General features: G+C 41.6%; 1 protein-coding gene across 1 annotated transcript in view; it reads left to right on the forward strand.

Moving 5' to 3' along the window:
• The window catches only part of LOC139115815 (solute carrier organic anion transporter family member 3A1-like), a 37,911-nt gene continuing 25,759 nt past the window's right edge, over nt 1–12,152 (forward strand). Inside the window, exons 1-2 of the mRNA XM_070678188.1 lie at nt 1–140; nt 6,935–8,767. Coding sequence (XP_070534289.1) covers nt 7,189–8,767 — 1,579 coding nt within the window. The 5' untranslated portion in view covers nt 1–140; nt 6,935–7,188. The remainder of the gene's footprint in view (nt 141–6,934; nt 8,768–12,152) is intronic.

The following is a 12,152-nucleotide window of genomic DNA, read 5'->3' on the forward strand; positions in this document are numbered from 1 at the left end:
CACGATCCCAGATAGTGTCCAAGAACACTACTGTGCGTAACACTGGTAGCGCCACGGCGTGGGAAAAGTTTTTTTCCGTACGTTTATCTGACTGGTGAATGGGTCTCCCAAAGCCATCATAGCCAAACACTATCAACAAGGTGGGTACATGTATGTTAAGGTTTGCCACACACAACGCGAACACTTGAGATTTTGACTAGGTCACAAGCAAAATGAACTGGATGAATTTGGCTTTGAAAAGCTGTCAAAAGAAAGGGTCTGTTGATTTCTTTTGTTCTGCGACACTGAATTGGCGTGCAAAACAGTTAGTCTGTTCATCTTCAACAGTTTTTTTTCTCAATACCCATGGCCTCGTGATCCTATTCGCAGCGGTAGTTTAAACAGTTCGAAACTCGCCTATTTATTTCGCCAATGGGATAATAGGAAGATTTTAATCGTAGTCGGGATGCCAAGATGGGACGCAGACAAATTTGCATGCGAGACCGAATGTTGCAAGCACAACATTTGGACATGAACTACCCTGTAAGAACTCGTCTGCTATGTCGTCCCCCCCCCCCACAAAAATCATTTGTCGGCAGCAGAAACACCTCAAAATAACGTTGTCGAAAATCCTTCCCGAATGAAACTTGTTACCTTTCAGTGTCACTTATAGCAGCCATAGACGATATCGATCCCTTGCATTTACTTGAGCGTCGCTTTAACAATGGCCGAAAGCCAGCTTAGGGCTACGTATATGCTTTGTCAAGGGAGAAAAAAAAATAAAACTTGTGTATACAAAGATGGAACCGACTAACAAACTGATTTCAGTTCCCCATGTCCTTCCTCGACCACATGCTCCAAGAGCAAACTTATATAGCCCTAATAACGCAATCAATCAAAAGTAAGCGTTTTGTAAGGTCTTTAATGACAGGCTGTCAAATCGCCCACAGGGGGCGTCACCTTGGTCCCGCTCCAACGATGACAGTCGATTCCCCTTTTGTAAGGTTCCCCTTTTTGGAGTCAGTGAAAAAAGGGTCAGTGACAAAACCGAAATAGAAGCGAAAAGATTGACGACTTTCGATGGACAACAGCTGAAGCGTCATTATTCAGCAGGGGTTCCAAGGACTGGCCGCCGCCGCCTCTGACTGAACTCAACTGGCCAGAAGGCCTTCTCACATGCATCGATGAGAGTACTTTGTGTTTACGTGTTGGGGGCAGGGGTGGTTCATTAACTTCAGAAACTCCTGAACTCACCACTTTACGCAAAGCTTTGAATATCAAGCTTGGCTCATACAGCCGCTTTGAAACCGTCCTGGTATTTTACAGTCAGATTGCAGTCAACGCTTAGACAAAAACAGTTAAAGAATCGATTGAAAAATGCAAATTATGTATTTTTTTCCAAATTTTTAAATTTTTTACTTAAATTTTAGAACTGAGCTCACTTTTATGCAAAGATTTAAAGATCAAGCTCAGCTTGTCCAACTGCCATCGTACCTTTTAGTCAGATTGCAGTCAATGCACAGACAAAAAAAACTGAAAAATCGATGAAAAACAGCAAATTGTGTATTTTTTTTCTAACTTTTATACTTTCCTCTTTGATCGTGTATCCCATCGCTGTGACGTTCAATAATTTACCGTTAAACGTTGACTGCCAACGTACTAGGCACTGAATAACTTCCATTGGTTGGTCAGGTGGTGTGAATATGGCAATAAAGGCTGTTCTCAACTATCGGATATTGTGTTTGCACAAGACTGAAGTGTTAAGGCTTGCCATGGTCACTTTTTATTTCAAATCCGTTCTGTAAATGTTACTGAAAAAAATGTCAAGACAAGGTTAGACAACAACAGGCAAAGAAGGGCTTTTATTTCTTAGTATTTCAATATTCCGTTGTCAAACACGTGCACTGGCCCTCAGAAAGGTTGCTATCACCGCTACGCTTTGAAGAACTTACACAAAACAAAAACAAGAGAACCGGACCTCTTTGGTAAACCGCATTCATTCAAAATACCTTTTGTTTGCCGTCATCTCCGCGGTTTAAAGTATTGGCAATTATGCAAGGGTTCCCTACGGAGTTCATTCACTTTTTGTTATCTGAACGTGACATTCACCGCTGAAGCCATGTTGACAAAATCTGCGGTTTTCCAAGACATATTTGCATGGCCTTCCCTGTATTGGCAATGACGAAAGGTCTCCTCCTCTCGTTTGGAATTTAAATATGTTTGCGGTTTCCCATACTGAGGTCATTGCTCTGTGCACTGCTTCCATAGTTTGACCCTCGTCCCAGTTCAATACTTCGAAAGTCGTACTCAACACAGATCACAATCTCCGGGTTCTCTTTTACTTTTCATCCAAAGATTTTGGCTCGGTGTTTGTCCTTAATTAATGATCAGTTTCAGCGACCGGCAAACGTCCGCCTATTCAAAGTACAATGAATTATCGACATCACAAACGGACAAACAAACCAGCTCACAAACAAACCAAAACAGAGTAACACAGAGACAATAGCAGCAATGCAATGTAGAGCACAATTCAATTGCCCGTATTAGCATGTCATGCACTGGTTCTAAAGATTGCCAAGACTATGAAAGGGAGATCATTGACTCTGAGGTGAAGCCGTGTTGTAACCTCTCTCTGCATGTGAAAAGGACGCCCTAACATGTGTACACTTAAAGAAAACAACACTTGTACTCTGTTTCAAGCCAAGCAAACCCGTGTCACGTGACCGTTACAAGCTCCCCGACCTTGCCTTAATGTTTACTCTTTTCTAAAGCTCACGGTAAGAAAGAAGAGCAATAACCCGATAAAACATGTCACGGCAGGTTTTGAGACAATTTTACTTTTATTCAAAAGAGATATATGTGTCCCGTTCGCCTTTTCTCCACAACGTGACACCGTGGTGGTGAAATGTCCAGTAAAGTAAATGAAAGGCTCACACAGGTTTTGATACGGCAATACAATGTGTCGGTACATGCTGTGGTGGAACAGTTGCATATTTTACAAATGTCTACACGCTGCAGAGAGGAAAACGACCATTGTTCAACATTGCTCGGTACGTTTTGTTTCACATGGGAAAGTCGAAACTAAATTACAATCAGTTGGGTTCTTTTGTTTCGGTGACGGCATGGATGGTGGGCCATTGTTTGTGGCGTGACTTTATCAGAGTGGCTTTTCAGTGATTCAGTTCAGGGATGGATCGTTTGATCTCGGAAGGGGTTGTAAAAAAGGGATAGAACATTTTGCAGGGTGAAAACGTTTGAACAGATATTTGCAGCCATGACACCGTTCTGAGAAACATAATTCACAAAAGGGTCAATTAGAACAAATTCGAAAATGTGGGGAAAAACAGTATTTGTGGTATTGCAAATCAGTAATACAATTTTTTTAAATTTTTGAAGATGAAAAATCGAACAGGAAAAATATACATATGTAAGAATCCTTATCATTCCTTCTTGAAAGCCCATGGTCAACATCTAAGCCAGGGGATTCGTTGGGCTAACCGGACAATTGAACACATTTCCGGCCATTAACTTCACTTTATACACCGTGGGTAAAAATAGTAATATATACCTATGCGCGACACTTGACTACGTTTGTAGTTTAGATAATGAGGACAGAAGGGACTATCGACTGTAAATTGACACATTATGTGACTGACGATGTAGTTAAAGTGCCCATGCCGCGACGGCGGAAATAAACCATAGACATCGCAGATTTAAACGTTTCACCATCGTAACACCATACCCATGAACTTGTCAGCAGTTTTCCGAGTTTTTGTTTTTGCACAAATACGCAGATAGAAGGACACCCTGTTACAGAAATAATCGTTTCTTTGATGCGAAAATGGCTTGTGTTAGTTATTTCTCACACAGAACAAAGTTGAAACACCTCTTTGGTTTGACAAAATTGATAACAGAATTTGCCATTCAGTTTCAATTACTGAAACCGTTGCATCGAACAGTAGCACAAGAGGCCTTATGTCTTTCTTCTCACACTTATATCAACGCTTGAAAAAAAGCGTGTATAAATAAAAGCAAATTAGTATGTCGCTCCCGTCCTATCCGCGTCTGCTAAGTTCACAAGGCCATGAACTTTGACTCACTGTAGGCCATGAGGTCAAAGTATATTGACTAACATCTGGACAGTGAAATGCGCACCGGAGTGCATTGGCTAGAAAGAGCGACGTATTGTTGCTTGATGCTCAAAACACAGTCCCTCTATCCCCTCTACTAGAGGGACTGTGCTCAAAACTACGTTGAAAGTCTGGTGAAAGCGAAGAGGTATATAGCAAAAATACAGGCAGCATATGTTTTAAATATGCAAATTAAAAAGACAATAGCTTTAACACGTGATACGTTTATTTTTTACCATAAAACAAGTAAATGTCCTTTACCTTTTTCCTAAAAAATGTTGAAATACAGATTATTATTACAGTAAACAAACAAACAAACAAACAAACAAACAAACAAACAAACATATGCACTGCGCAGTGTCATTGTTGACAACTTAGTTTAAGTCGGGACTAAAAATTCACAAAATCTGAATTTTAAAAATATGGAATACTTGAAGAAGGGCAGCAGGTAATCTTTAATATTGATTTCAATTGGTGCATTGAAATACATTAGCTAAATATAGAATCATCTTGGTATTGAAATTTATATCCTGTTCCCCTTTCGTAATATAGTCAGTGAACCCGCACTAGTCGACTCTGAGCTCTGGCATGGCACCCATACCCATTGTTGACGAAATAAGTGCGTTCAGTATGCTGTACTAAAGTCACGTGGTAAGTGCGCTGCACTGCACGTGACACGTGTGTCTGTGCCCGGGTCGATAACCGACTCCAACAAGTTCGAGGACAACGCTGTTTACTTGCTGTAGGGCACTTTGCGGCACTGCAGCTGTGAAGCACGGAGCCGATGATATATGGATGAAGTTTAGCTAAATGAACAAATGAATTATGAAAGGACGAATAATTGAATAAACCAATAAATAAAATAAGTAAATAAACAAATTAGTGAATGATAGAGAAACTTAGTGACCCTGATCTGTTGCTCGCGATATCGGAGGGGATCAGTTAGTATGTTAGAAATATAACCCATTTCTACGAAAAATATTTGGATCCTCCGTACCTCAACGCTGCTCTATGCAGAAATAGTGGCGCTAATTCAAACAAAACAAAATGCAACTATGGTTTGATACTATATTTTGTATCAGCTACACGTAATCGATTTTTTGGGCGCTCTAAATTTCAGAAACGTGGCAAAAGGTAATTTGATATGAAATTCGTGCTAATCATCTGCTTCCAAGCGTGAAGGAAAATTAGGAATTTAATTTACTACTTCTATACTGACATCGATATTTACGAGAAGGTCAAGCTCTATCACTCCTTTAATCGCTAGTAGGCAAAAGGGAACGCAATTATTGTGAAAATGAGCAAGGAGTAGAAGTTACGATGTGCAGAAAACGGCGCAAAAGCTAAGTGTGCGTTTACTAGCAACATACACCTTAACATGTATGTATGTATGTATGTATGTATGTATGTATGTATGTATGTATGTATGTATGTATGTATGTATGTATGTATGTATGTATGTATGTATGTATGTATGTATGTATGTATGTATGTATGTATGTATGTATGTATGTATGTATGTATGTTGTATGCATGAATGCATGCATGCATGTATGTATCAGTGCATACGCACACACATTAATGTAGACAGATATACCCTCCATACTGTACATATCTACACACATAGATACATAGATAGATACATAGATAGATACATAGATAGATAGATAGATAGATAGATAGATAGATAGATAGATAGATAGATAGATAGATAGATAGATACATACATACATACATACATACATACATACATACATACATACATACATACATACATACATACATACATACATACACGAGAATGATGGAGACTTGTAAAGAAGAAATGATGTCCCGCACTGACTGACTGATATAAACAAGCAACATGATACGGGAAAGAGTATTGCAGATATGTCGTACCACAGTGGCTCTCTTTGAGAGCGTTGAATAGAAACCCAGACACTTTCCCACAGTTTAAACACCGACTATTTGCCTTAACCCGTTCAAAATACAAAAGCGAACTCGAGAATCGATTCCCTCGGCTGATGTTAACGTTACGATTGACCGATTGTCAAATTTTACGAGCGTTTTTTTTTTTCGCGTCCAGCAGCTATCTGCGGACAAAAGCCTCACAAATAATTGTTTGTTATTTACATCGCTGTTGAATGTTTTACCATCGTAGCTAGATTCAAAACGACAGAGCTCTGCCGATTGTGTCGCTGATTCTATACAATTGGCCACGAGGCTTGTTATATTGCTTTGATGGTAGATAATAATAAATTGAAAACACGGGTCAGCAGGGTTAGATAATCATTAGTTATGATGCATTGCCTTCCCCTCAGCGCTATTTCAACCGGACATGCCTTCGCTGGTTTACAATATTTTCCTATTTTCACGTTGTCTGTGTCCAAGTTCAAACGTACAAAATAGTATCGGATTAAATTATGCATTACAAGCGTCAAGGTAATGAATAATATGTTTTCACCGTTTAAATTACGTAACATGTCTCCTCTGATCGCTCTAAATACAGACTGTTAAACAGTTATCATCTCTGAATAATTACATGTCTAGGGATGTCATAGTAATTCTGTGTCGCCGGGTTCAAAAACAAAATGTCAAGTTGAATTTACGACACAACGCAATATTTTACATTTCTGAGTCATTTTTTTCGCCCAGGAATAATCGTTTAAAACCGCCTCGCAACTATATTCATGAGCGACCTCTTTTGTTCTTGACTAATGTTGTTAAGATTTTTGCCTCGCACTTACAAATACGCCATGTTGCTTGTAACCTACGATGCAATAAACGCAATTCTATTATCGTGTCAATTCTTGTCTTCCTTCCAGGCAAAGCCACGGATCGCTTTGAAAGATAAGTGTATGATGAGTGCATCACCATAGCAACGGAATCAGCGATGTGTGTTTCCGCCGCGACATATTTGCCTGCAACCAAACTTGAAAAATAATTATCCTGAACGTTGTGAGCGATTTACCCGCAATCGTGAGAGTTTGGAGATAATTTCATTTGCCGGTTGCGTTCTAAGAGAAGAAGGCGTCGAGCTTTGAAAAACTGGTAGGATAATAGACAACAGTATGCTACAATGTCATTCTCCAGTTCAGACAGTAGCAGTTATTGCATAGACGAATATTATGCTAATCATAGAAGTAGCCCTGATATCAGCTCGCTCAGTAGCGCTGGCTCATTGTCCGATCACGTGACTGGTTATCATCATCATAGTGGGAGCTCGTCCAGAACAGGAAGTAGGGGAAGCTTTGACGACAGAGAGCAGGGGGTAGATCTGACTGCATCGTCCCCTCCACGCTCCGCGACTCCCGACTTAAGTTTGAGCGACGGGATCTTCAACGTCCCCCTTCTTCCCTTGAGTGATTCTGCGAAAAGGCGTTCATATCCGGCGAGTAGCACTCCCCGTTCCCCGGAGAGGAACCGTCGCAGCGCGGGCAACATCCCCTCCCGATACGATGATCAACCGGTGTCGGAGTCCGAATTTCGCAGTCCCTCGAGATCGCGTATATCGAGAGGCAGTGAAAGTCGCCCAAGCATAAACGGTTCACAACGCAGTGTGCAATCGGCTGAGGCTGTTCGCAGTGGCAGTCGTACGCCGTCCAGAGCGGGCTCGACGAACGTTCTGCAAGACATTATGGAAGGCACAGTGTCCGGCACAAGAGCACCGAGATCGCCGTCCGAAGTGGATATGGAAAACGGCAACGAAGGCGGAGGGTTGTCGCGGCTGGAGCCAGAGGGTAGGCACAGTTCCTCGCACGACAGCCTAACCCACCAGAACGGCAGTGTGCCCAGTCTAACTCATGCAGGTGTTTCAGGAAGTAGATCTAGCCTCAGTCAGGAAAAGAAGGAGGACAAACTAGATGCGGAAAGCAAGAGTAACGCGAGCAGGGACAACATAACATCTATTGGAGTAACAGGTGAAGATGGCAAACAGGAAAGCGATCAGGGCGTCCAGCAAGCACCTAAAACTAATGTCGTTGTGCATATTAGTGAGGGCAGTAACGATTCTGACGATTTGGGCAGGGATCATAAATGTGGTATATGTTGTTGTACCTGTGGGTGTGTGCAGAGGCTGGCGAACTCGAAATATTTCCTCTTCATGGTATGTGCTCTGCTGCTTCTCCAAACATATCTGGCCGGGTTCATGGCTAGCATGATCACCACAATCGAAAGACGCTTCGACCTCTTCACGACAGAAGTCGGCATTCTCGCCAGCATGTACGAAGTGGGCAGCCTCGTCGCCGTCGTCGTCGTCTCCTTCTGGGGCGGCAAGTCGCAGAGCCACCGGCCCAAGTGGATCGCCACGGGCGCGTGCTTCATCGTCGTCGGCTGCGCGGTGACCATCTTGCCGCATTTCCTCAGCGACTCCTACAGCCCGCGCCCGTCCGGCTCGAAGGGCTCTGACGCGTCGCTTGACATCTACAAGTTCAACTACCGTGAGAGGCTGTGCAATGCAACCGCAGAGGAGCCCGAATTCGACCGGTGCGAGTCCGACTCACCAATGTTGTTCGGGAAAAAGGATATGACGTTCTTTTACTACCTTATGCTAGCACTCGGACAACTACTTGTTGGTATGGGATCCACTCCTGTCATCACGCTAGGCGTCGCGTACATCGATGATAATATCTCCAGCAGAGCTGCCCCATTGTACATCAGTAAGTTCAACGCACTTCTAATCATTTGCTTTCATTATTGCCTCAAGAAATGTCATCTTTTATACCCTTGGGTCATTTTCCCGCCAGTTTTGTCAGCACGAAGGCTACGTTCTTCATGATACCTCTAAAAACTTTGTCCGATATTATCTACCGTCTAGAGCACCTTGAAAATGATATTTGAATTGTTTGTAAACATGATGTCGTAGGGAGTGTACACATTCTGTTTACAGGGCGATAGAACTGTACTGCCATGTGACCACTGCTTTCAGAGGTGCGAGGCAGACAGGAAACCTTTTTGCATGGCCAGCCTTTGTTACTGGTCGAATTATAAATAGCCCGAGGGTCAATATTTGTTTGCATTCGTTCCTCCTCATAATTGTTGATATGGTGTCGTTGACCTCCCCATCACGGAACAAATGATCGCAATATTTCGATTGATTTTATCACATTGAATTGTGGCCTTGGTCTGTACGAGGTGCTTGACTTTTCCGTCCTTGGGCAAACGTTTACCGAATCACAGTCAACAGTCTAACGGGCTTCAAAGTAAAAATGCCAAGTACACGTTTGAATATTTTCACATTTAACGACCATACATGTCATCTCAATGTTCCCCGACGCACCGCGAGCGTCATATCCATATTTTATTGCCAAAGGATCGAATATCAAGTTTTTTAATACCGCTATGTTAATACTAATTTGATGGAAGAAAAACAGAGGTTGGCATTTTGTAGTGGTTAGATGTGACTATATCCGCTGCGTTGCGCGGAATATGGGCTTAATCTCTGCTGTGAAGCGAGTTTCGCTTTCATGTGATAATGCGTCCCCAGCTGCGGGAGCCATTCTATAGTTTGCATTTTAGATCCATCTGATATCGTTAGCTGTAAATTTCTGACTATCGCTTTCCCGCGCTCTATTCTATCGCACTGTGAGTCCTGTTGTTGTCATCGTTCGCGCCCTGCACGTATTGAAAGATGGCGTCGCACTTTGTCGAGGCTGTCAGAAACGTTTATGTAATAGAGGTATACTTTTTAAATGCAGTTGCTCAATGAGACGAAAGATAAGAGTCTGTCATTTTCTATCAATGCAGAGGAAATTTCAAATTTACCTCAAATATTCACTGACAATGGCATAGTAGGTGAAATAAAAAGATTTCCGGTTAACCCAACCAACCTACTTCAAATATACCAGACCATTAACTTTCTGTCCGCACTCTCAAAATATACCGTGAATGTACAAAGCATTTCCAATTTTATTTAGGAAGAGCGAGCAGAAGTGCAAACATAAAAATATAGTTCCAAACGGACAACTCCCTTCAGAGCGAGCGTAGTACAGGGAACACACATAGTTTAGTCTGAAACAATTTTGACATGAAATTGATCATACTCTCATAACTGATCGTATAAGTATCGTCATTTGATATTAAAAAGGAGTGTGCTAAAATGGAATCAAAGTGCCGATTTGTTATCCTGCCATTTAGAATGTTCCCCAGAGGTTTGAGTGTCACATTCGTAAGGACACTCTCGTTCAAACCTGTTTTGGATTTCGAGAAACAACAAGAAACTATTCTTCGATAGTTAGTATTTGCCTACCTACAGTATTGGCCATCGAGGGAATATCGCATAGAACAGTATGATCTTTTCATTAGATAGCATAGAATTATTTTTTGTGCCCACAGCTAACATATGGGCGCTCTTTTAGTAACGTATGTTTGTTGGTATGTACATGTACGTAGGCGAGTCAATAATGTCAACCGTTTTGACCACGTAACCTTTCCAATCGGTGTTGAGCCGTACACAGGCGAAAGATCGGGGAAAAGTTGGTCGCAAAAATGCGAAACAGTCACTGTAGCTGAGCTTCTAGGCTAAACTGTCACCGTTTGCCTCCAGTCGTCGACAGAAATGTGCGCGGCGGCCTATGACGCTCCATAGGTGTCTGCGGAATGATTAAAACGTGAACCCAGCGATCATCGTTATTTTGGTCGCATAGTAAACATCTTTCAGGCACATTCTGAACAATAACAACAATGTAAATATTGAGAAAGTTAGGTGGGCTTTTTTCATCAATCAAATGTTTACGTGAAGGTCTTCCTTTACAAAGCGTCTCACTGGTCTTCGGCTTTATTCTCAGATATTGCCGTTCATTGTATTTCCACAGAGATTCACCCAAGCTCATCGGAAATACTCAGTATATCCACGACCAGGCAACTCATTCTCTGCCCTGGATTTTTTTTTGCGCATCACAAAAGTAGAATTCTTCGTGGGGACCACAGTCTCACATGTATGAAAGATGTAGGCAGCTAAACCAGTCCCTGTTGTCTCGCTGTCTCCCGAAACATTATCACTAGCGCACCGGACATGATTTATGCTGATCATATTCTCTGTCATGTTTTATGTCTCATCACGTGAAATACGAGACTTGTGCCCGCTAACGTGACTAAGGTCAATTCGTGAAATGAAAACGAGTAGCACGGTGCTCCAATTGGGTTATTTGTTGATTAATATCTTTAATAGTGCAACGAGTTTTGTGTCTTCGGTAGGGTAAGTTTTTTGATAAACTCCCTCATAAATTTTAGAATAGACCAGGGGAAGCGTAGGGATATTCAGGAAAAGAGTCGTTGTTCTGGGGCATATATTGATCAATTTTTATAGTGTCTTAGAAGTCATTGCTATTGGCGAAAACCTGAAACATGTTTGATATCTGATAAAAATATTCCTATCGCACGTTAAGTGATGTGTATTTCAAACGGAAGGAAGACTTACATTAACAATTCAAAGAACGAAAGAATGCAATGTATTTACATATAGCTGCGCCAGTTATGTGGGATATATTAATCTACTTTGATAATGTGAAATCACTTCGGCAAATATTAAGTCATTCAGATCGACAAAAACATTCTTTGACATTTTGAGATGAAATGGTTTGTTCAAATTTGAACAAAGGCTGTGCGACGGAACTTATTCAAATACCGCGATGCACAATGAAAACTTGTTCAATGCCGTTATGAGCAATAATGAAGGTAGCAGATACATATTTCCCGAGGCGTTTAGTTATATCACCGTGGTACGCAGAATGATACACGGATTAGGAGCAGACAATAAGCGCTGGAACGACTCTCGTTTTCTGCGACCATCGTCATGATTAAAATGTAATCCTCGTGTAGAGGTCACCGAAGTCAATAGAGTTATTAAACTCCGCCACAGAACGTCGAAAGCTGGCGTGCTCCGGAAATAAGAAAAAAAAACCCTCGGAAATTATCCTACTTTTCGATATCCACAGGCAGCCTCTTATGAGTAAACGAGGAAAAATGATGGATATGTGTGTTGCGTTGTTATTTTATGGAAAACTGCAAGAAACGATATTACTTCCAAACACCATAAAATCACCT

Source organism: Ptychodera flava, chromosome 17 (assembly GCF_041260155.1).
Source record: "Ptychodera flava strain L36383 chromosome 17, AS_Pfla_20210202, whole genome shotgun sequence".
NCBI classification, from domain to species: domain Eukaryota; kingdom Metazoa; phylum Hemichordata; class Enteropneusta; family Ptychoderidae; genus Ptychodera; species Ptychodera flava.